This window comes from Nomascus leucogenys, chromosome 8, assembly GCF_006542625.1.
Source record: "Nomascus leucogenys isolate Asia chromosome 8, Asia_NLE_v1, whole genome shotgun sequence".
Lineage (NCBI taxonomy): Eukaryota > Metazoa > Chordata > Mammalia > Primates > Hylobatidae > Nomascus > Nomascus leucogenys.
The window spans coordinates 7,310,960-7,337,364 of record NC_044388.1 but is presented as its reverse complement, the minus strand read 5'-3'; the positions used below and the strand labels follow the sequence as shown (position 1 = coordinate 7,337,364).

At 38.2% G+C, this 26,405-nt stretch overlaps 1 protein-coding gene across 1 annotated transcript in view; it reads right to left on the bottom strand.

The window, feature by feature from the left end:
• SLC9A9 (solute carrier family 9 member A9) overlaps nucleotides 1-26,405 on the bottom strand; it is a 598,822-nt gene that overhangs the window by 219,447 nt on the left and 352,970 nt on the right. Inside the window, exons 10-11 of the mRNA XM_030816700.1 lie at nucleotides 20,739-20,852; nucleotides 19,062-19,173 (exon numbers count right to left, since the gene is read on the bottom strand). Of these exons, the coding sequence (XP_030672560.1) occupies nucleotides 19,062-19,173; nucleotides 20,739-20,852 (226 nt within the window). The remainder of the gene's footprint in view (nucleotides 1-19,061; nucleotides 19,174-20,738; nucleotides 20,853-26,405) is intronic.

The following is a 26,405-nucleotide window of genomic DNA, read 5'->3' as shown; positions in this document are numbered from 1 at the left end:
TTCTTGCCTTGAGGCCTTTGTACTTGCAGCTTCTCCCACCTGCAGTGCTCCCCTAAGTCATCCCTTGGCTGTGCCCATCATCTCAGTCCTCAGAAAGGCTGCCCTGACCATCAGACCTAAGTGCACTCACCTTCATCCAGGTATTTTTGTTTTGTTTTGTTTTGTTTTTTGAGACCGAGTCTTGCTCTGTTGCCCAGGCTGGAGTGCAGTGGCATGATCTCAGCTCACTGTAACGTCCGCCTCCCGGGTTCAAGTGATTCCCTTGCCTCAGCCTCCTGAGTAGCTGGGACTACAGGCACACACTACCATGCCTGGCTAATTTTTTTATTTTTTTATTTATTTTTATTTTATTTTTTATTTTAGTAGAGACAGGGTTTCACCATGTTGGTCAGGATGGTTTCGATCTCCTGACTTCGTGATCCACCCGCCTCGGCCTCCCAAAGTGCTGGGATTACAGGCGTGAGCCACTGCGCCTGGCCGTTTGTTTTTCATTGCACTGATCACCATCGGAAATGATCTTGTTTATATTCTGGTCTTTAAGATCTGTCTCTCTATGCTGGAAAGTATGTTTGGTAAGAGCTGACTTCTGGTTTGCTGGCTCTGCTGTGGCATTTCCAGAGCTAGACGGTGCCTCTCATAGGGTAGGGGCTCTGCAAGCACTGGATGAATGCATAAGTGAATGGATAAGAGGAGGTCATTTTTGTGTTTAAAAGTACAATGAGAGGCCAGGCACAGTGGCTCACGCCTGTAATCCCAGCACTTTGGGAGGCCAAGGCGGGTGGATCACGAGGTCAGGAGATCGAGACCATCCTGGCTAACACGGTGAAACCCTGTCTCTACTGCAAATACAAAAAATCAGCCGGGCGTGGTGGCGGACGCCTGTAGTCCCAGGTACTCGGGAGGCTGAGGCAGGAGAATGGCGTGAACCTGGGAGGCAGAGCTTGCAGTGAGCCGAGGTTGCGCCACTGCACTCCAGCCTGGGCCACAGAGCGAGACTCCGTCTCAAAAAAAAACAGAAAAGTACAATTGGAACCCAAAAGAAAATGAGCAGTAGATGGACAGGGATGCAGAACTGTCCCTGATAAATGATCTATCCTTTAAAAGAAAAGTCCTTTAGATGCATTATTTTGCTGCCTGTCTTTCCATTTGGGACATAATCCATTGCAATTCCTTTTTTTCCCCTTTCACTTCAAATACTCTGAAGAAGTAGATTTAAAAGATTTAATACAGTCTTATTATTAATCTGTTAAATCAAACCCTGGTTTGGGTCCAGAATTGAATTACATTTCATTTTTACCCCTACTGGAATCCTGTGACTTTGCAAAGGGTACCTACTTTAAGCAAAAATGCCAGTTTGATTTCAAAATGTTCCAGGATAATGCAATCTTGCTACGCAGTTCCATTTTCAGTTCAACATCACTTTATCACATGGAAGTGAAGCCAACAGATTGTTTTCAGTGGGAAAATCTTCTGCATTCAAAAATAAATTGAGTTCTTCTGGAAACTAAGCCTGTGTTAGACAAGTAGAGCTTTCCCTCGTCTCTCTTCCTGAACTTGAATCATTTAAACTTAAGGCTACTAAGAAGCAATGTGATATAACTTCTGTGTATTTTTATGTAAAGAGAAGTTTGTTTTTAGAAGCCCTGGGTAGCCAGAAAGGGTCATTGTAAATAGGATGAGCTCTGTCACAACTCTGAAGTCAACAAGCATAGATGCCTCTGGCTTTGGAAGTTTGTTTTTACGTGGGTAAGATGGATGTAATAGTAAACTGTGGAATAATCAGAATAATCCTCATCACTAGCTGAAATCTTCAACAGAGAGTGTCAAGAGAAAGGCTAACATAGATCAGAAGAAAGTCAACATTCTGGGAGTAGTACCCAACTTATGGGCAGCTTGTGTTCCAAAGATCACTTTATCAATTTTCTGTTTAGGTCAGTGTTTTCTTTTAACTGGAGTGATTTTTATCCCTAGGGAATGTATGGCACTGTCTGGAGATAGTCCTCATTGTCCACAAAGTAGGAGGGAGGAGTGGGGAGGTGAAGGTGCTACTATTATATTATTATCCAGTTGGCAGAAGCCAGGGATGCTGTTAAACATTCTGCAATGTTCAAGACAGTCTCCACAACAAAGAATTATCTGCTTCAAATGTCCACAGTTGCTGGAGTTGAGGAAACCTGGCATAGGTTTCCAGTTTGGATCTGGAATTGCTTTTTCCCATGTGACATTATAAATAATGACAATATTCCTGCTGCAGAGGGCTATTTTGGCAAATATGGCTATCTATCCACCAAATCTATTCTTATACAGTCCGTGATGTACTGCCATAACTGCATAAACTATTAGCAGCTCTTGCAGCTAGGTACAGCCACGTGACTGGTTCTGACCAGTAAAGTGAGAGCAGAAATGGTGTGAGTCACTTCCGGTCCAAGGCTTTTAAGCAGCAGCTTCTTATCCTTGGCTTGCTTTCTCCTTTCACCAGCTGCATATAAATCATGAAGTGGTTCCCAAACATGAGCTATATCAAAATCACCTGAAGGGCTTGTTCACCACCACCCCACCCCCACCCCCACCCGCCCCTCAGATTTCAGGGCTCTATTCTGAGAGTGTCTGACTCAGGAGGTTCGTGGTAGGTCTGAGAAGCTGCATTTCTGACAAGCTGCCAGGTGCTGTCAAGACTGCTGCTCCATGGACCACACTTCTAGAATCCTTAGGGAGTTCTGAAATCATAAGATGGAAGCAGCCTTGTTATATTTGAATCACTGTCTGTAGGAGAGAAATTCCCCCAACCCCACCCAGCTCCATGTTAATATCAACCCTGGCTTGTGACACGAGCCAGAAAGCAATGGCTACTGTGATTAAACTGTTGAATTCTGGGAGTCTGTGTGTCACAGAAGCTTACATTATCCTATGATTCTGCGTCTACCTACGCTATGTGTCTCTGTAGAATCACAGAATATTTTTTAACAGCTGAGGAAGTAGGTGCTGGGAGAGCACCTATCCCAGGTTATCGCTATTGAGTTTCCTGTGACAAAGCTCAAAAATCATAGTTAGAGTAAGAATGTGAGTTCTAAAGACGATTGAAGAAAATCTCCTTCGGCTTCCCTAGGCAAAGGGTCAATCCCAGGCAATGTGTTCAGCGGGTGTTCAGCCTCTTGCCCACTCCCTAACTTTCTGTGTCTTTCTCTCGCTCTAGCTCTGCCCCTTTCTCCAGCATCACTGGCACTTGGGGCCTTCATTTGGCTCCAAGTTCTCCGCAAGCCACCCTAATCTAAAGTGATGTTTCTGACTCTCCAGTGGAAACTTCCATCTCCTTGGGCAGCCAGAATGAGCTTCATGCCAGGAAGAAGGCAATTGGAAGAAATCTGTTAAGGAAGGAGAGCACACAATCCTTCCTGAGAGGAGTGCATTTTAAATACTTGTTAACACACATGCTTTCACTTCGACTTGTGGCATTTAAAACAGCTTCAAGAAAGGGCAGTGAAATGTTTCAGCCACTGTAGGAAAGGTGGTATGAGTGACCAGGTTCCTCTAAAAGGAGGGGAAGCCTGTGAATGACAGGCAGGGCGCACACTTGCCCTGGGGTCTCCTCCTTCCCTCATATGGAACCCCCAGTCCTTGAAGGTGCTTCTGGAGCAGTCTTCCAGGCAGAGTCAGCAGGAGGCTGGGAGGTGGGGCTGGGATCCTGCCCTGCTCACAGAGGCTTGGTCAGTCTGGGAAGGACTTGGTTGACAAAGCAGCATTTGAACCTCTTCAATATATCAGAACTAATGATGAAAATTCTTAAATTCCTTAATGACCCTATGGATGGATACTTAGCACAAAGCATTTTAAAGTGTAACTGCTTCTTGCTCATTTGCACATATAATTTATTTGAGTCAATCTTATTGACTTCTTTTGAACTCTATCCACAAAACCTGAGGGCAGAATTAGAGGGATTTGTGCCTGGTACAGACAGACTAATTTTTGGAACACGGTTTGCTTGTGTTAATAGTTTTCTAAGGTTTTGTCTACCCAATGCCACCACAAGCAAGCAATTAATAAATAAATTCAGGCAGAATAGAGGGAAAATAATGTGGTCCATTTGTTTGCCTCTGTGGACATGTTAATTTGGTTAAAACTATCAGATATTTGTGATATCTGTGACACTTTGGATATCCTAAAAATCTCAATGTACACCGAAAGCTCCTGAACACAGGGAGAGGTGACACACATTCTGGACTGTCTCCTTTTATTACTCAGTTCTCTCAGAGGCTGGCATGTTCCTGTCGTCTGCACCACCTCAATACACAGGACGGTCTGATTATCCACAAGATCTCGCTAGTGTTTCACACTCAATGAATGTCTAAGTAGATTGTGACAATTTATACGTGTGAACCTGTTGGGGGTGGGGGCACAATATATTTTACTCACAGTAACTGGTATTTTGAGTCACAACATTTTTTATTTTTTATTTTTATTTTTTTAGGCACAGGGTCTCACTCTTGCCCAGGCTGGAGTGCGGTGTGTGATCATAGTTCACTGCAGCCTCCCACTCCTGGGCTCAAGTGGTCTTCCCAACCTCAGCCTCCTGAGTAGCTGGGAGTACAGGTGAGCACCACCTCCCCTGCCTAATTAAAAAAATTTTTTTTTTGTAGAGATGGGGTCTTGTTATGTTGCCCAGGCTGGTCTCAAACTCCTGGCCTCAAGCAATCCTCCTGCTTTAGCCTCCTGAAGTGCTGGGATTATAGGTGTGAGCCAACATGCCAGGATTGAGTTACATGTTTTGTTTCATGTATTAATGCCAGGAGTAAGTCACTGATGGAACTAAAAGTAAAATATCATGATTGTCCTTAAATGGAGGGAGGAGAGCAGGAGCCACGGGCCTTTTTCTTCTACAGGGATGTCACTAGCCCTTAGCTTTTACCTCAGGCTGTCCTCAGCAGTGATTTGACAGTCAAACCTTCTTTGGAATAAAACTCTCAGTCTCTGATAGAATGTTTTCATGACACCAGGTGTGAGATTGAGTCCTCTCTCTATGAAAGCACTAAAGGCTGTCTTGTCATCTCTGGTGGTTAAAGAAAGTAAAAGAAACTCCCATTGTGAGTATCTCCTAGGTGGCGGTCCCTGTGCCAGGCATATTTTAAATATAGATTCTAGTTTGGTTTTCAACATTGACCATTTAAGGTAAGTATTAATATCCCCATTTTACAGCCTAGGGCACTGAGGTTTGAACGGGATTAATCACACAGTTCCAGGTGGCTGAGCCAGCTTCAAAGCCTGAATTCACTGTACTTCATCAAAACGGTAGTTCCCATCTAAAAAATATTGTGGTGTGCCAAATAGCAAAACCTAACTGGCTGGTTAAAAATGCAAGAGCAGGTAATTTTTATTGTAAATTTATTCTGGAGCGAAGTGAAGAATGATAATGCTTGGACTTAATAATGAGAGAAAACAAGTGTATGGGGCAGGCCACAGTTCTAAGCTATTTCTCAGATATTCTGAATTCATCATAATCACATAACCTTTTCTCAGCATTGGAGACTGTGAGGACTTAATGGGATCTGCAATTCATATGGGTCTACTATACTTGTCTGCTTCGTCACAGCAATGCTGCTTGTGGTTATTCATTATCCAAGATGAGTTTTCCTTGTGATTGCTTGACACAGTTGTTAAACCATTTTTTTTGTGGCTCATTTCCTGCATAAGCCGGTTAACCCTATCCCATCTGGAGACCTCAGAAGATCTACTCCCATTGCTTTGCTCACTAATGCCTGCTCCAAGCTGCATGGGGCACCACCTGGGACAGATGGGGGCTTGGTGGAAGTTCATCTTCTTAAATGGAGAAAGTCCTGACCTCTGCCCCATTAGCTTGTTAGTGGCCTTGTACTGGTGAGGAAGAGGCAGTGGCATAATTAAAGACACAAATATGCCTAGGGTAAGAAGGAGATATAGCATGGAAAGGTAAGAGAACACAGGACTGTAGGCAAAGGGGCTGCAAAGAGGTAAGCTTGGACAAAGGATTCCTGATAGCATGATGGTGTCAAATGGGCTAAATCATGGGAGGGAAGGAAAGAAAAGTCCAGCTTTTAGAGGAGCCCAGACTCTCAGCTAACTCTTGTAGATATATTTAAAGAAATCTTTTTTCCTAAGCTGAAGTTGAGTTTAGCCTGATTCTTGACTGAGTGAAATGTACAACTTTAGTTGGGTATATCATTCATTCACCTATTTATATACCAAATATTTGTAGAAGCCTACTCACCTTCCAGTAGCGTGCTGGGTGCTGAGGTGTAGAGATAAACATTTTGGATTTACTAAGCTTCCAGTCTAGAGGGAGTACAGGTAGGCAAGGTACAGCGTGATGACTACTAGGGGAGGAGAAGTATTGGGTGCTATGGAAACAGGTGAGAATGATACAAACCCAGACCAGAGAAGTTACAAAGGCTTCTTATCAGAAGGGATGTCTAAACTGAGATCCAAAGAATAAAACAAACAAAGTGAGTGAGGGTGGGTGGATGTGGAAAATGTTCCAGGCATAAGGACAGTCTGAGTGAATAGGGAGGAAGACCTTAGCATGCTGAAGGAACCACAAGAAATTCAATAATTAGATAAGCAGAATTATGCTGATCAGATGGCAAATGGAAGAACAAGAGGCAAGGCTGGCATCTAGGCGGGTCTAAAGCCAAACAGAATGAGATGGGAGAAATGTATTGAAGAGAGAGGTTCAGAAGAAAAACCATGAATTGAGATTATGTTCTGAAACATGGTTCTCAAACTTCCAAGTGCACATGAATTACCTGGGGATCTGTTAGAATGCAGACTTGGATCCAGGGCTTCTAATAAGCTTCTAAGGGATGCCAAAGCTGCTGGCCTAAGGACCACACTTTTGGATATCAAGGATCAAGACAGCATGGAAGTGTCCCCTTCACACGGGGACTGGTAATTACTGTGGGATGGTCCTGATAGCTTAATGGAGTTCCATTAGCCTGGATAGTCACAGACATGGATTCTTATTTCTAGGCACTGCTGAAACAACGACCTTGGTTCTTCACTTGAGTTCCATTTATGTTTCCTTTATGGCTGTCACTGATGTCTGCTGGATAAGGTCACTTTGGGATCAAAGTGTCAAATTGAATTCTCACCATGGCTTGATCAGTTGGTCACCCAAAAGACACCGGGAAAGGTGATCTACACCTTGGCAAGGACTCTTAAAAACTGTGCTTCTATAGAACACTGGGGTTCCATGAGCTGCAGAACAGTGCTCCACAAAACTTGAGTAGCAACGGCAGCCTTTTCACAATTGAGAGGGGAAAAAAATACATGTTCATGAAAAAGATTTCTTAAAGTTTATCTTCCATGCCTTTTTCTTAATCCTTTGGTGTCGGCAGCTATTTGAACGGGAATGAGTGCTAGTGCACAACAAAATGAGTCAGGAACATTAATGGCACAGCCTGGCAACTGTTGGTGCTGTTGTTTCATGGTTATGTGAGCTCATGGATGAAGTTTTGTATAAATCCATGTACTGTGGTGACATTTTACTGGTTAAAACTTTTCATAGTTTTTGCGATAGGACATATTGGGGTTTCAATGCCTTCTCAAAAGTGCAGCAGAAGTCAATGAATTTGAGAAACAGTGTTCGCTGACATATCATCTGGCTCCTACAACCTTCCCAGGTGCTTTCCTAAACTCCCTCCTTGTTAGATAAGCTCAGCAGCTCTGCACCCTGGCTCTTTAGCTCAGTAGTTCACAGTACCCAAGTCACAGTGGTTTCAGGAAGGCTGCCAGGGCTAAGTTGGGCTTGGCATTTCCCCTCCTTCCAGCAACTACTGGTTCTTATTTAGTTTTAAATTAAATAAAAATTGCGGCACATAGATTTGAATTAAAACAAGTGGACTGATCTTTGTAATATGCACCACATCAATAGGAAAGCTAATTTGTGCAAAGCACATCTCCTCCTTTAATTTAAACAACAGAGTGCTGCCTTTTTGGTTTCAAGGGAACTGAGAGCTGAGGCGGGGTGTTCACGCATGGCATTAACTAGGGCTATGCTCAAGAGCAACAGAAACAGTTTCAGGGGAGCTTAGCATTCCTCTTAAGCCCTTTGTGCTGAGTGTCGCACGATATAGCAGAGCAGCTATGGCCTCCTGGCCTTGAATTTAAAGAAGGTCTTAAAAATGTCTCAGGGTAAGCTCCCCTAATTGACTCTTAACTGTACTGGAGATACCAAGATCAGAATTTGCATTATTAAAAACTTCCCAAGACAGAGGAGACAGATTCCTGACCTTGACACCCATGTGGCATTTTCATGTTTCAAGGCATCATGTGTGTAGACGATTAGTCTACAGAAAATAAATCAGGTGGGATTCATGCTAGGTGAGAAATTCAATGTGGACCCTGACAGTCACTTCATTCAGTTTCATTGGCTTTAGAGGTAATGGGTGGAGGTAGGGGTGGAGTGTGGCAGTAGGGTCATCCATAAACAATGTGAGCTTTACTCAAAAACATTACTGAACTGGAGCCATCTACACAGCTTCAAGCTCTTGCTTCAATGCTCACTAAAGGCCTTTCTCACCACCATGAGATGAGTCAGAAGTAGCTAAATCTATCTTAAACTGTCACCTCCAGTTGCATCCAGATTTGGAGGCAGGTCTGCCTCAGGTTTTGTGGGGCCTGAAGCTTATAAATTTTGAGGGCTTTTTAAGGAAAAATAATACAAAATATCTTACTTATGCAAACTTCATATGCTCATCAGAACACACTGGTAGGGCTCCTCTCAGGATCTTGGACAGGGCCATGTGAAAGGGATCCTAAAGCTTAAGTTTATTAACTTCACAGGGAATCCACTTCTGCGTGGAAAGCTTCTCTGCCCAGTGCCAAAAAGGCATTAAGAAGTTGAGGGTAAAGATAATGGACAAGCATTTATCATATGGTAGGTGTCACTGACCAAGACAGAAATTTTAGGTTCTTATTTGGTCTTTGAACCCCTGAGGTGTGCTGCCTTACTGAATCAAACTTGAGCCAAGCCCAGCTTTCTCTTAAGGGCAGGGCCCTCATCTTTGTCTTGTTCACACAAATACCTACCCAAGAAAGTGCATCAATAAATGTCTGCTGAATGAATGACTATCTGGATGACTGTGAAGGAGGAAATATAGAAATAAATTCACACTCCTTTTTTAGACCGAGTGTCATTGTTTACCTTCTCCAAAGAACTCTTTGCAAAATGTTTTGAGCTATGTGAAGAAAGGCTTCATCTAAACTTATTCATGAAGCAGCCCAACTAGATTGTGTCAGAGGGCTACTAAAGTCATTCTCTTATTGGATGAAAAAATACTCTAGTCATAATGAAGAAACATTAAACTATATTTATAATCAAATATTCTTTAAGGGGATTGGCTTTTTCTTCTGGGTTGAGCGGGTTTTGCTCTCACACACTCAGAAAAGGCTAGACAGTGTGTTATTTGATCCATTTTGTTAACCTTCTCCTCTGGCTTATGTTACCTTAAGTTGACCTTTCAAGTGCTTTGTCTTCTGGCAAATATGGTTAAAACTTTAGGACCTAAGTAATGTATAGCTATCAAAATTCATGCAGAAAATCAAAGCTGAGTCTGGAGCATTCTCTTTTGAAGAAAAATACTACCCTGCATGTGATGACCTCACCTGATACATCACCTGGTACCTGACGGTGGTCAATGGGTACAGTGTAGATCCTGAAGCTAGGGCTGGGAGCGGGTGTTGTCCTCATATTGGCTTTGTTGTGAACTGGATGGGGGCCAGGTTTGCATGAGGGACATGTTAGACATGCTGGGGTTGGCCTGGATTAGAAAGGACATGATTTTGATTTAACTTTTGTTCTCATGACTTTGAAGGTAAATCTGAGGTTGCGTCATGTAGATGAGAAGTTTCTAAGTTCAAAGTTGAGAGGCATGGGTTCAACTCAGGGTTAAGAGATTGTGAGCAAGATACACAAACTCCCCATGTCTCATTGTTATTATTTTTTAATCTGTAAAAAGAGACCAATAATGGGATGCCGGGAACACGGCAGAGTAGGAAGTACCAGAAATTTGTTTCCCTACCTAGACAACTATTACACTGGCAGAATTTGTATAATGTTAAGTATTTTGGAATTCTGGAGTATATTGAAGGATTGCAACTTCTAGGAGAAGGCTTGGGAAGTAATTGTGGTTTATTTTGGTCAATTATAGTTCTTAGCACAGTAGCAAGTCTTCCAACCTTCACCCTTCAGCCCTGTGGCAGGCAGCTGTGCCAAGAGTTCCTGGAGCAGCTTGCAAACAGTTTGCAGGAGCCAGGGTGAGCAAAAAGGACTCTGTTCTCCAAATATCAAAAATCTGTGTTCCGATCACTGATGCTGGTTCTGATCAAAGATGCAGACAAAATCGCTGCCATTGTTGTTGCACCTCCCCTTATTTGGAAGCTCCTCCCCTCGGCTGAAGTGACTGTCAGGAGATTTAAAGGGCCAGCACCCTTTTAATTTTTTTCACCTTCGATTTTCTTTTTCTCCTTTTAGAGCCTGACATTAAAGATTAGTTCATTAAAAAATAACTACGTATACAGAGAAATTAGGAAGTGACTTTGCAAGCCCAAGGAAAGGCATGGGCTTAGAAAGGACCTGAGGAGACCTTGTGTTTCTATCTCAGGCTGATTCCCAGAACAGAGACAGTCTACAATAACAAAATCAACAACAATAAACAAACAAAAAAAACCCAAATCCAGCAAACCCTGGGAAAGGGGAAATTTGCTTTCCAGAGTTACCGTAATATTAGACTCAAATGTCAAGTTTTTAACAAAAAATCACAAGGTATACAGAGAAACAGGAAAGTATGGCCAAAGTAAAAAAAATAACAGAAACTATCCCTGAAGAAGACCTGATGGCAGATATACTAGACAAAGACTTTTAAGCAGACTTCAAAACAACTATCTTTTTTTATTTTTGAGACGGAGTCTCGTTCTTTGGCCCAGGCTGGAGTGCAGTGGCACGATCTCTGCTCACTGCAAGCTCCGCCTCCTGGGTTCATGCCATTCTCCTGCCTCAGCCTCCCCAGTAGCTGGGACTACAGGCGCCTGCCACCATGCCCAGCTAATTTTTTTGTGTTTTTAGTAGAGACAGGGTTTCACCATGTTAGCCAGGATGGTCTCGATCTCCTGACCTTGTGATCCGCCCGCCTTAGCCTCCCAAAGTGCTGGGATTACAGGCGTGAGCCACCGCCCCTGGCCAAAACAACTATCTTAAAGATGCTTGAAGAACTAAAAAGAATATGTTGAGAAAGTTAAAAAAAAAAGATATATGAACAAAAAGGAAATACCAATAAAGAGACAGACATGAATATAAACACCCAAGAAGCTTCATGAACTCCAAGTAGATGAACTCAAAGAGATGCGGAGTGAAACATTTTCAAACTTTTTAAAGAATGTCGAAAGTACCAAGAGAGAAGGGACTCACACATATAAGGGATCCTTAACAAGATTATCAGCAGATTTCTCATTAGAAACTTTGGAGGTCAGAAGGCAGTAGGCTGATATAGTCAAAGCGCTAAAAGAAAAAAATAAAAAACAAAAACAGAAACAAAACCACTTGTCAACCAAGATTTCTATATGTGGCAAAACTGTCCTTCACAAGTGAGGGAGAAATTAAGGCATTCCCAAGTAAACAAAAGTTGGGGAGGTTTCATTATCATGGAACCTATCCTTCAAGAAATCCCTCAAGAGAGTCCTGCAGGGTAAAATGAAATAATACTAAGTAGTAACTTGAGCCATATGAAGAAACAGAGAACTCAGTAAAGGTAAATCCATGGACAATTAAAAAGCTAGTATTATTGCATGGTTTGTAACTTCACTTTTTCTTTTCTATGTGATTTAAGAGATGAATACATTAAAAAAATTATCAGTATAAGGGCTAATATTATTATAACTTTGCTTTATAACTCCACAGTTTGTTTTCTACATAATTTAAGAGACTAATGCACATTAAAGAATTATTAGTTTGTATTTTTGGGAACACAATGTATAAAGATATAATTCTGTAACATCAACAGCCAAAAGGGGTGGGGACAGAGTTGTAAAGGAGGCAGAGTTATTGTATGTTTTTCATGTTAAGCTGGTGTAAATTTAAATTAGAATGTTATAGCTTTAGGATCTTAAATGTAATCTCCATGGTAACCACAAAGAAAATAGCTATAGAATATACACAAAAGAAAGTGAGAAAGGAATTTAATCATTTCGACTAAACACAAAGAATCAACTAAACACAAAAGGCAGTAGTGCAGTAAATGAGGGACAAGAATGCTGTAAGGTATATAGAAAATATATTTCAAAATGACAGAACCTCTTTCTTAACAGTAATTACTTTAAATGTAAATGTATTAAACACTCTAATCAAAAGACAAGTTTGGCAGAATGGATGAAAACATATGAGCCAGCTCTATGCTGTCTAAGGAGACTGATTTTAGGTCCAATGACACAAACAGATGAGAGTAAAAGGCTAGAAAATACATTCCATGCAAATACTGACCAAAAAACGGAAGGGAGTAGCTACACTAATATCAGACAAAATAGACTTTAAGTTCAAAACATTTACAGAAGACAAACATTAATAAAAGTTTCAGTACTGCAAGAAGATATAACAATTATAAACAATCATAAACATTTACATACCTAATGACAGACCACCATAATATATGAAGGAAAAACTGACAAAATTTAATGGAGAAATCGACAATTCTATAATAATAGTTGGAGACTTAAATATACCACTCTCAATAATGAACGTAATAGCCAGATAGAATATAAGTAAGGGAATAGAAAACAGTATGATAAACCAACTAGATCTAACAGACACATACAGAACAATCTACCCAATGACAACAACATACACAGTCTTCTCAAGTGCACATGAGACATTTTCCAGAATAGATCATACATTGGGCCACACGTTAAGACTTCCTAATAGATTTGAAAAGATAGGACAACAGTGGAAGTTAGAAATCAATAACAGATGTAAAACTGGAAAATTCACGCATATACGGAAATTAAATAACATACTTCTAAATAATCAATGGATCAAGAATAAAATCAGAAGAAAAATTAGAAAATACTAAGAGGTGAATGAAAAGAAAACACAGCATAACCAAACTTATAAGACATAGTGAAAACAGTGCTAAGACTTACTTTAAACACTTACATTAAAAAACAAGAATGATCTCAAATCAAGAACCCAACAACCTAACTTCACAACTTAAATAAACGAGAAAAAGAAAAACAAATTAAACCCAGAGCTAGAAGAAAGGAAATAATAAAGATTAGAGATAAATAAAATAGAGAATAGAGAAATAATAGAAAAAATAAATGAAACAAAAAAATGGTTCTTTGGAAAGATCAATAAAATTGACAAACCTTTAACTAGATGGACTAAGAAAAAAGAGAGAAGACTCAAGTTACTAAAATTAGAAATAATAGTGGCAATTTTACTACCAATTCTAGAGAAATAACAAGAATTAGAGAATAACAAGAATAAGAGAACACTATGAACAATTTTATGCTAACAAATTGAATAATCTATATGAAAGGGATACCTTCCTAGAAATACAAAGCTTAACAAGATTAAAGCATGAAGAAATGAAAAATCTGAATTAGACCTACAACTAATAAGAAGATTCAATCAGTAATCAAAAATCTCCTCACAAAGAAAAGCTCCAGACTTCATGGTTTCACAGGTGATTTCTACCAAACATTTAAAGGGAAACTAATACCTATCCTTCACAAACTTTTCCAAAAACTTGAAGAGGAGGAAGCAATTCTTATCTCATTCTATAAAGCCAGCATTACTCTGAGTCAAAGTCATCAAAGTCAGAGAAAGACACAATAAGAAAACCACAGACTACTATTCCTTATAAACATAAATGCAAAATTCTCAACAGAATACTAGCAAGTTGAATTCAGTAGCATATTAAAAGAACTACACACCATGACCAAGTGAGATTTGTTCCTGGAATGCAACGTTGTGTACAACACGCAAAAATCAATGAGTGTAATACACCACATTAACAGCATGAAGGAGAAAAGTACATGATCATCTCAATTGATACCGAAACCTCATTTGATAAAATTTAACATTTCATGATAAAAAAAAAAAACAACCAACTAGGAATAGAAGGAAACTATCTTAACATAATAAAAGCTGTATATAAAATAAAAGCAAATATCATACTCAATGGTGAAAGACTAAAGTCTTTTACTCTAAGGTCAGTAATAAGACAAAAATGCCCACTTTGACCACTTCTATTTAACATTATACTAGATATTCTGGCCAGAGCAATTAATCATGAGAAAGAAATAAAGGTATTCAAACTGAAAAAGAAGGAAAATTATATCTGTTTACAGATAATATAATTTTATATGTAGAATTTCCTAAAGATTTCACAAAAAAACTGTTAAAGCTAATAAATGAATTAAGCAAAGTAGCAAGACATAAAGTCAACATGCAAAAATCAATTGCATTTTTATACCCTCACAATGAACAATCTAAAATTAAAATTATGAAAATAATTCCATTCACAATAGCATCAAAAATAATAAAATACTTAGGAATTAACTTAACCAAGGAGGTGAAAGACTTGTACAGTGAAAACTATAAAACATTACTGAAATAAATTAAAGAAGAAATAAATAAAGGGAAACATCCTATGCTTATGGATTAGGAGACTTAATATTGTTAAGATGTTACTATAACCCAAAGTAATCTACAAATTCAATGCAGTCCCTATCAAAATCCCAATGACATTTTAAAAGAAATAGTAAAACCTATCCTCAAATTAATACAGATATTTAAGAGGCTCCAAATAACCAAAACAATCTTGAAAAAGTACAAAGCAGAAAGACTCATATTTCCAAATTTCAAAACTTATGATAAAGCTACAGTAATCAAAGCAATGTCATATATAAAAATTAACTCAAATGGATAAAAAACTTAAATGTAAGGCCTAAAACTATAAAACTCTTAGAAAAAAATAGGACAAAAATGTCACAACATTGGATTTGGCAATAATTTCTTGGGTAGGACTCTAAAAGCACAAGCAACAAAAGAAAAAATAGACTAATTAAATTTTTTGAAAATTTTAAAAAATATTGTGCATCAAAATACAATGTAAACTGTAAAAAAGGCAGCTCATGGAATGGAAGAAGATATTTGCAAATGATATGCCTGATAAAGGATCAGTATTCAGGAAATAGAAAACTCCTATAACTCAATGACAAAAGACCCCATTTAAAAAATAGCTTAAGACTTGAATAGAAGTTTCTCCAAAGAAAATACACAAATGGCTAGTAAGCTCATGAAAAAATGCTTAGCATCACTGTTAATGAAGGAAATGCAAATCCAAAGAACAATGAGCTATTACTTCATACCCATTGGGATGACTACCATAAGAAAAAAAAAACAGAAAATAATTTTTGGCCAGAATGTAGAGAAATAAGAATATTTGGGCACTGTTGGTAGAAATATAAAATGGTAAACTTACGTTAAAACACAGTATGGCAGCTTCTCAAAACATTCAAAATAGAATTACTATATGATCCAGCAATTCTACTTCTGGGTATATATAGAAAAGAATTCACAGACAGGTTTTGAAGAGGTGTCTGTGTACCCATGTTTACAGCAGCATTGCTCACAATAGCTAACATGTGAAAGGAACCCAAGTGTCCCTTGATAGATGAATAGATAAGTAAAATGTGATATATACATGCAATGAATATTATTCAGCCTTTTTAAAAGGAAGGAAATTTTATAATATGCTATAATATGGATGAACCTTGAGGATGTCATGCTAAGTGAAATAAACCAATCACAAAAAGACAAATACTATATGATTCCACTTATATGAGGCTCCTAAAGTGGTCAAAATCAAAGAGACAGAAAGAACGGTGGCTGCCAGGAATTGGGAGGAGGGGGAATGAACTGTTTAATGGGCACAGAGTTTCAGTTTTACAAGATGAAAAGAATTATGGAGGTGGACAGTGGTGATGGTTGCACATTTCGAATGTATTTAATAACACTGAACTGTATTCTTAAAATGGTTATGATGGAAATTTTATGTTACGTGTATTTTACCACAATAAAAAAATGAAGAAAAAAAGAGAGAACAATAATGGCTATCCTATCTTGCTGCGGCTATGAGTCTCAAAACAGTGCCAATGAAAGGGCTCAGGAAGGTGTAAAGTGACTTTTGAGCATGATATCAATGATTCCTTTACATAAATATGTAACATTACTATCTCTTCATTTGTAAGCTAAGAAGACAGCTTTTTAGTGAAAAATCCAATGTTCTTTCCACCATGTAAAAGAGTACTATCAATATTAACTTTTAAGAAAAATGACATTAGAAATATAAAGAAGAAACTCAATCTCTTTGATGTTCAGATTCATTTCAATGTGAAAAGTGTACGAAACAAAAATGCAGTCAAATACATAAAATAAGTGCACCTCGGCCCAAGATGATTGTGCCCTTGAGTTCAAGCTGCTAAGCTCTAACAGTGCCAATGCCAGCAGATGATATGGATGCTCAGTATGGAAGACACTGGGTGGCATTCTCTGGACATCAGAGTCATATGTAGGTAGATGTCCTGAAAATTTGGCATGCTGTCTTTTTAATGATGGGAACTGGCTGATGGGCATTCTTATGAATTAAACTAATAATTTCAACCCCATTAATATGATAGGGTTATTGTTTTTCTTCCAGAGGGTAAGGATGCTTTAGAATAGGGCCAGATAGTAATATTTTAGGTTTTATGAACTATATGATTATATATAGTTCACAACTCTGCCACTGTAGTGCAAAAACAGCCATAGACAGTAAGTAAACAAAAGGGTTGGGATGAGTTCCAACTTACTAATATTAATAAAATAGCCATGGACCAGATTTGATTCAGGAGCCATAGTTTGCTGACTCCTGGCTTTAGAATATCATGGAAATAAATTCTGGACCTCCTCACATCCCCTGGCTGTACAGATCGTATTATTGGCCTCTACCAGGTTTTAACGCAGCTCCAATGCTACAGTTAAACAAACTTAGAAGGTGCCAAAGCCTGGAGAAACCATCAAGCCAGGTGGCCATTTGGGCAGACACTTCACAACCTAACATGATTATCTAAGGCCTGACATTTTTCTCAGAGCATTGTCTGTCAAATAAAGCAATGTTTAAAATGTAATATTGAAGCTTCGAAAATAAGCTGCTATTCTCCAGAGTAAAGTTACTGATGTTTTGATGGAAAAGAAGGAAAAGTGCTTTCCAGTTCCCAGAAATGTTTTGAAAAAATGCAACCCAATGCTGGCTTCCCATTTATGAGTGCTCAAGTTTACCTTTTGCTTTCTCATAATAAAAGTCAACTCATTGCCAAAGTTTATTACTGTTCTAAGTCAAAAATCACCTACCACTCGGCCGGGCGCGGTGGCTCAAGCCTGTAATCCCAGCACTTTGGGAGGCCGAGGCAGGCGGATCACAAGGTCAGGAGATCGAGACCATCCTGGATAACACGGTGAAACCCTGTCTCTACTAAAAATACAAAAAGTTAGCCGGGTGTGGTGGCGGGCGCCTGTAGTCCCAGCTACTCGGGAGGCTGAGGCAGGAGAATGACATGAACCGGGAGGCGGAGCTTGCAGTGAGCCGAGATCGTGCCACTGCACTCCAGCCTGGGCAACAGAGCGAGACTCTATCTCAAAAAAAAAAAAAAAAAATCACCTACCACTCCAACTTCTCACCTTCCTTATGACTCTCTCTCTCTTACCCTAACATGTCTGGAAATGTAAGCAACTACTGTCAGAGGCCTTCAGTAGGGCAAATTTAATTTTATATCTCCATTTGTCTGTATTTGAATCAATGACTCACTCTCAGCTTGGGAGCTGCCCCTTTTACCGTGTGGACCAGGCTAGAATGGCACTGAAGGCAAAACAAGCCTTTTACTGCTTTCAGAAATGTGGATTTTGAGACACTTGGTTGGGTTTAGGTGGAATCTCACAGACCTGGGTTCAAGAATACTTTTGTTCTTGATCAAGTTTCATAACCTTTTTGAGATCCTGAACCTCAGTTTCTTCATCTACAAAATGTGTTAATATTTGCTTCACAGGATTAATTAAAAAATAGTGAATGGTAAATAGCAAGTGCTAATAAATGTTCATTTCTCTCACTTTTTCTGTATGCCCCTAGGTACCCTAAATTGTATTTGTTCATGCTGATAGCAGGTTTTATTGTAAACTCTCATGTATCCCCCCAATAACTGCCTCTGAGTACATTGTAAGTGTACAGCCACATAGGAATCACGTAAGGATCTCTGCAAAAGGTCTTTGAACAGGGAAAGACTGAAGGTAGGAAAATTAATTGACTGAAGATAAACCATAATCTCCAGAGTTTTTCAAGGTCAGAAAATTCATTTGGTTTATTTCCTTTTGGAAAGGAGCCTTGAGGTATGGTTTAAGCAATTAGAACACAAATGTCTTGAGAACAGAGACCTTGTCAGTTTCATCAATCAGTGCCCAGAACTCATCTCAGGCACCTGGTGAGTGCTCAATTAATATTCGTTTCGTCACCTAACAACTGAGCATACTTAGGTCTGATTTGCTTTCGTATTAACCGTGAGGAGTTTCCGGAGCTTTGCACAAAGAAGGAGCAGGGATTTTATGGAGAAGGAACACTGGATAAAGGGCATTGGATAAGAGTGGCACCATTTACACACTATTTACCCTGAGCATGCAATTTATGAAATTATAATTCAAATTCCCCAGTATAAAAAATTGATCTGAAATGGGTCAGAGGAAAGTCCAATGTCCACTCTAGGCCAGTTTCTGACCAGATATGATACCTCGAAGCCATACCAACAAGATTCCCTCTAACTTCGTTGCCCACTTGGAAAGAGAAATCCTGCTGTTGCTCAGCACTTATGGAGAATCAGCGTAGTGTTAGGTAAAATGGGGTAAAGAGAAGTTTTTTCCCCAAAAGGGTTCTACATGTTCTTATGGTTTTTCACGTTCTGCAAAAGTGTGAGAGAACCAGCAGCACTAATACACCATGTAGTTCACATACCTGAAAACATCATCATGTGCTGAAAGTTCCAGGGGATCTTCTGTTTTCGGCCTAGATTTAGGAGGAAGGAGAGGGGATATATGTTGCAGGCTCTGGCAACAAAAATTGCTAGCTGTAGATAAGCACAGGGAAACATTGAGGAAAGTGTTGCTGCAATGATGGTTTGAATCCTTGAGCTTAAATATTATGTCCTCAAGCTTCTCTACATTATGACCCTAAAACCAGAAATAAACATGTCAATTCACATTTGTCCAACTTGCTTCCAAAATTTATATTTCAATGTCAAGTTCTTCCCAGAAATAATAGAGAACTCTGCCTTTCTTTGATACTTGCTTTAAAATTGTGAGCCCAATACCAGTTCAATCACTGTAAATTTTCTAATCACATTTATATTGCTGATGACTGACTATCCTCAATTCTGCTGTAAAATGTGAGGCAGACCCTTCAGATGCTGTGGCATTATCTTCCCAAATGGCACTTTAGAAAGGATAAATGTGCTTCTGTTCATGTTTACCATCTTCCTTCTTATCAGTTTATATTTCCTATATCTAGCAAGCTTTGCATACCTTTTTCTTTGGTGAATTAATTTTGAGAGGAATTACCTGTCTAATTACATAATACAACTGTTGCTTTATGTGGCAATTTACTAAAATAAAAGTTTATAAGTAAAAGTCTTTGAAAATATTGCTGCTCTTCATCTTTCCCTTTTTGTTGTCTTTGACTCCTTCCCCGATGGGCTATTCTAGTTTGTCCTCAATGGGACGGAGTTATTTGGCAAGAGGTAACTTCCTTTTAAAATCCAGGTTTTGGATGAAATTTTAGGGTTAAGCTGAATGCTCAATGAAAAGAGACTAAGAAGCAAATGCAGATGTTTAATTGGAACACAGTTTAGAGAGAGGGATTGCCTCTGCTGGCTGTTCGGATTATCTGTGATCCAAGGTGCCATCTGCCCATCTTCCAGGTGGGATGAAGGACAACAGTTTCTGTCTTTGGGGACATTCCTAATAGCTCAACATCCTTTCAGATAGATATCCATTCCCACTGGAAATACCTCCTGTCCCAGGCCTAGAGCTAGGAAAACCCCCTGCATTAAAAGTGAGGTCTAGATTTTATCTGTCTTCATAGGAAAGGAAGGGTGCTATCTTATTCAGATGAACCTACATTTGAACGATGCTTATGATGTTGAAAGCACATGCATCATGCTAATTTCATTTGATCATCTGTCCTATTTTTGAAGTCCTTATTGGAAAAGAGATTTTTATCATCTTGCAATGAAAACATTTCCAAAGCTGAATAATCCTGGATGCTTCTTGATATACTCTAATGCAGATTAAGTCTGTTTCACTATAAAGAATACACGGACATAATTTTTATGTAAATGATTGATAATTATAGTTAAACATATTTTGAATGCTTGAAAAATATCTTTTCCTTTAATTTCCCCCTTTATTTCCACAGTTCTTTCCAAAGTTCTTATCTTGAACCATAATTATTCAATGGAGGTCCTAATTTCTTAGGATGTTTTCCTCCCCTAACTAGAAATCACATATCTGCCTCGTGTCTGAGCCTTGCAGTGGATTTTAGGAAACTGCTTTAATGATTTAACAGAATAATCCGTAAAAGTAAGTCATTTGTTATCTTCTCTAATCACCCCATGTTCTGTATTTCAAAGGATACAAAGGCTCCAAGTATAAAAAGAGCATTAAAGATATGATTCTGGAACGTGAACAGTGCCAGGCCCATGTAACAGAAGATGACGTTCTCCGCCAAAAAGTTCATAAATTCAAACAACTGAAACAGAACATAAAACAAAAAACCATTAATTATAACTCATGTTTGAGTGCACTTACTTTCTTATAACTGTATTTGACAGCTGACTGGGTCTCCTTTATCTGGAAGGCCACCCCTTTGGCCTTGTGCTTAGCCTCTGAAGGAGGATAGAGGCCCTGGCTCTTGACTCAGGGACAGATGCCACAGCCACATCAGCATCCCATTCTTTCCAACTGTAAGGCTGCCAGAGACACCCCCCGGGTAAGATTAACCAGCATGATCCTTCCATGGAACAATTCCTACTGAGACGACAAAATAGTCCCTGTGAAAGAAACTGAAGCTAAGTGATTTGCTGAAGGTGTACTGTAGTAAATGACACAAAGATTGTTTAACTTCTGTGCACATTACCCAGTAGATTCACTTGACTTCCCAGGTACTGAACAACTGTTTTTTTTTTTTTAAGCTTAAACTAAATTACCCTTCTTAGGCAGGCAGGAGGGACAAAGTTGGAAAACTTGGAAACCTGAAATAAGGATGAATGTCAATTATATTTTAACATTAGAGTGATCAGTATATTTCATACCCCAGACAATGAGACTCATTAAATTGACTGATGTAGGTATATCCATTAAATGTCTACAATTTCTAGCTGCTAAAAAGAAAATGATTAATCCCAGGGATCGGTTTATGCAGCAAGAACACAATAGATACATCAAATTCAGTCAGAAGAATAGAGTAATAACATGCTATGATGAAGGATGTTCCCAAGAGTTATTCTTAGACCATTAACTAAACAATTTAAGTTGAACATGAAAAACGTTCTCCAACTTTCAGATTAAAAGTAAAAGGGAAATGTGTCCAGGGGCTACAACAAAGGCAGATTTGGAAAAGACTTTATTTTATGTTCCAGACTTCTCATTTGGAAGTTTCTAAGACTTCATTCCTGGACCTACATAAATCACCATGTTAGGTAAATATCTCTGGAGGCATTTCTCTTGACTTTTTAAGGACTCATTATTTTTTCATGTAATGTATTTACAGCCCCACAAATAACGCCCAATACTGTTCACTGACAGTTGACAGAACGAAAAGTAGAATCTTGTCAGAAACATTATTTAAAACCAGTAATAGAAAGAAAGGATTAAAAAAGAAACAGCCCTTTGGTGCAAGATAGTTTTCTCTGCAGGGGCAGCCATCATCAATTATCCTGAGTGCTTGCTTTACATTCCAGGCTGGCTCATGGAAACAAACACTGTCACCAAGATAACCACAGAACATTTGAAAACATCAGGAGAAATGTAGGGGACAGGGAATATTTTTCTGCCTCATTATATCTTTACTTTTTCAAAAAGTGAGATTTGGCTATTGTCTTAACCTCCTCAGGCTGGTGAATGAAATACCATATACTGAATGGCTTAAACAACAGAAATTTATTTCTCATAGTTCTGGAGGCTGCGAAATCCAAAATCAAGGTGTCAGCTGATTTGGTGCTGATGACAGTCCTCTTCCTGGTTTGCCAAAGACCATTTACTTGCTATGTCCTCATGCCGAGGAGAGAGAGAGATCATCGATTTTGTGTTTCTTCTTATAAGGGCACTAATCCAATTACTAAGGGTTCTATTATCACGATCTAACTCCCTCACAAGGGCCTCACCTCCAAATATCATCACAATGGGGATTAGAGCTTCAACATATGAGTTTTTAGAGAACAATAACATTCTGTCCTTAGTAGCTATTTGGTTTTTTAACATCAATAACCAAATGTCAAGGTTAAATTTGTAGTGCCTCTCTCTCTTTTGTCCCCATCCCAACTGTATTTTACCCTAGAGTGAACATTTTGCCACCTGGACTCTATTCAGTCTCTCTTTAATGGGCTTACCCCAATTTCCCTCTGGAGGCCCACTTCATTCCCTACTCTCAGCCCATGTGTTCACACCTCCCTAGCTCAAATATGGAGCATATAATTTAGGACTAAACCACTCAAATCGGTGCATTTCTTTAGGCAGCATGTTTGGCTCAGAAATGAGCGTGACATGTTTGGGCCAAAAAAATTCTGTTTGAATTCAACAAATTTAATGCAGGGAATGCTGAGACAAAAGCCCCCACCTTTTCACAGGATGAGAAATCAGAAAGATGCTGGCCAGGAAGCTGCTGGCAGCCATTTTGGGATAATAGAGGAAATGGGCACCTGAAAGAGAAGCCAGTTCCTGATAACAGTATTTAATCTTCTGTATTCAATCTCTCCCAAAACAAAATTTACCCTTGGATTTTTGCATTGAAGAGATCACCACATCACTTTTTTATTTGAAGTAGGGTTCTATCATTACTCTTTTACAGTCCTGTTTTAGTTAAATGAACAAAACAAAACACTTTTTGACTCCAAACAGATTATAAACAAAAGGGCGTGGGATCAAATTTTTGTCTCTTTCCAGATAATAAGAAAGTCTGTTACCTTTGTCCCCCTCACCTCCACCATCCAATTGTAATCTATTCATCATCTTAAAGAAAGAAGAGAAGTATATGCTAAAAGCCGTTTTGTTTTGATTTTTTCTATTTGGTATTGAGATGTGATGGGAATCTTTGTTCTACATTTTACATGGAGGCCTGCAATTTTAAATATTTGTTTTAGTGATTTGCTTCCTTTGAATAACCTAGGATTTTAACTTGATTTACTCACTCAACTTACTGAAATCTAACACTTCCCAGCATTACATGTAACTGTGTACATACACATAGTACAAAACTTTTGTTTTGCATTTAGGTCCATTTTTGAACCTGCTCTTTGTTCCTGTTGTTATCTATTCTGCTGTCAATACTACACCCTTTTAAATTAATGTGGATCCATAATACATTATAATATTTCATAGTCTAGACTGTTCTCACACCCTACATTATTCAGAATTTTCCTGGTTATTTTTGCATGTTTAAAGAAATGTTGCAGCCTGGCCAACATGGTGAAACCCCGTCTCTACTAAAAATACAAAAATTAGCCAGGGATGGTGGTGTGTGTCTGTGGTTCCAGCTACTCCGGAGGCTGAGTCAGGAGAATAACTTGAACCCGGGAGGTGGATGCTGCAGTGAGCCGAGATCACACCACTGCACTCCAGCCTGGGCGACAGAGTGAGACTCTGTCTCAAAAAAAATAAATAAATAAGAAAGAAAGGAAGAGAGAAGGAAAGAAAAAAAGAAAGAAATGTTTTTATTGATGTTTAATCACCCAGGAAAGTGCATACATCATATGTTTATAATTTAAGATTTTAAAAAAAAATATTACCAGCATCCCACTCTTCTCACAATAATATCTCTTTCCATGATTTGACTACTATTAGCACCTCTACCACCACGAATTAACTTTTGTTGTTTTTCCGTTTTATATGAATGGAATTAGACAATACATACCCTTGCATTTGTCATCTTTGACTCAGCAATATGTTTGTGAGATTCTTCATGTTGTATTTAGTTCATTTAAAAAATTATATTAATGTATCACAATGTACTTATTCACACTACTATTAATAGACACTTGGGTATTTTCTAGTCTGGGGCTATGATAAATTTTGCTGCTAAAAATACATGTTTGCCTTTCTGTAGAATTGTTGGGACATAGTGCCATGCAGTTTCCCAAAGCGGTGGTTATCAATTTGCACTCCAATCAGCAATTCTAGTAGCTTTACGTCTTGCCAACACATATTACTGATGTTTTTTGAAGTGACACTTTTGCCTCTTGATATTGCCACTTGAACTTAGGAATCAACTTTTCAATTTCCACAAAACTTACCTATTGGCATTTTAGTTGGAATTGTATTAATTTATAGATAAATTTGGATAAAATGTACTTCTTTTTAATATTGAAGCTTTGGATCCATGAACATCATATATCCTTATAATTATTTTGGCTTTCTTAAATTTTTATGTAAAGATTTTTCACATCTTTGTTTAGATTTATTCCTAGATATTTGATGTTTCTTGTTATTATTGAAATAGTACCTTTTTCAAAGTTCCTTTTCTAATGTTCATTGCTAGATTCACATATACAATTGATTTTAAAAATTGACCTAGTATTCAGGGCCTTATTAAATTTAGTTAATAATTCTCACAGTTTATTGGTAGTTTCTTTTTGATTTCCGCAGTCATGTTGCTTTCAAATAAGGGTAGGTTTTTTTCCTTTCCAGTCATCATACATTTTGCATCTTTTTGTTTGTTTCATTACACTTGTTAGGACCTCCAGCACAGTGCAAAATACAAGTGAGATATGGGCATCTTTGTCTTTTTCCCAATCTCAAAATGAACATTTTCAATATTTCCCTATCAAGTTTATAGAAATTCTGAACAGATTAAAGAAGTTCCCTTTTGTTCTTAGTCGATCAGAAATAGACCCTAAAAAAGTGTTGGTTTTTATAAAATGTTTTTCCTTTACCTATTAAGATGATCATATGGTATTTGTTTTTTCACTTTTAAAACGTTGTTAATTACATTCATTGATTTTCAAATGCTAAAACAGTCTTGCGTTCCTGCAATAAACCTAACTTGGTCATTATATATTAACCTTTTTTATATACCACTGGATTTAATTTGCTAAGATTGTGTTTAGGATTTTTGTGTCCGTATATTTTATACAGTTTTACCAGGTTGTATTGTTAAAGTTACTCAGGTATCACAAAACAGATTCCTGTTCGCTTCCTTAAATGCTTAGAAAAATTCTGGGCTTGGATTTTTCTTTGTGGGAAGATTTTTAATTACAGATACAAATATTTTAATAAATACGGGTTTAGTCAAATATTCTATTTACTTTTGGATCAGTTTTAGAAAGTTAGGTTTTTCAAAGAATTTGTCATTCCATCTACATTTTTGTGTTTATTGGCATACAATTGTTCTTAGTAGCCTCAATATTTGTGTCTGTAGTTATATCTTTCCCCATGTTATTAGGAAATTGTGTTACTTTTTTTATTCTTGGTGAATCTTGTAAGTTATTAATTTTATGAGCGTTTTCAAGAAGCAACTTTGGCTTTGTCGATTTTTCTGTATGGTATCCTCCCTTTCCATTTTATTAATTTCTCTTTTTATTATTTCCTGCCTTCAACACAGCTTAGTTTAACCTGTTTTTATTTAGTATCTTGGTCCTTCAAGTCCTGGATGTCATGGCTGCTCATGTCAGACACCTGCTTTTCTGTGTATGAAACAGCTTTTCTAGTTGCTTTCTGAAAGAGAGCTGTTCTGACATCTGCAGTCTTTCCTAGCTAGCTCTTCTTATATGTATATTTTTCCAGGTGAAAACCAATTTTTGTCAGTCCCTCCTACCTCCCAACAATTTTATGGTATTTTATTTTATGGTATTTAAAATGTTATAGTATATATAAGATACCATAAATATCATAAACTTATACCATAAATACCACAATTTTATGGTATTTATAAAGTATCATAAATGCAATAAAATTTGCATTTTTACCACGATAAAAATGTATACAATTTAGAACAAAATAAGAGTTTTATAATATTTGGGAAAAAAGATAGATTGTTTGGAAAGATTTACAGTAAAAGTTGACTACTTTGGGTAAAAATAACCAGAAACCA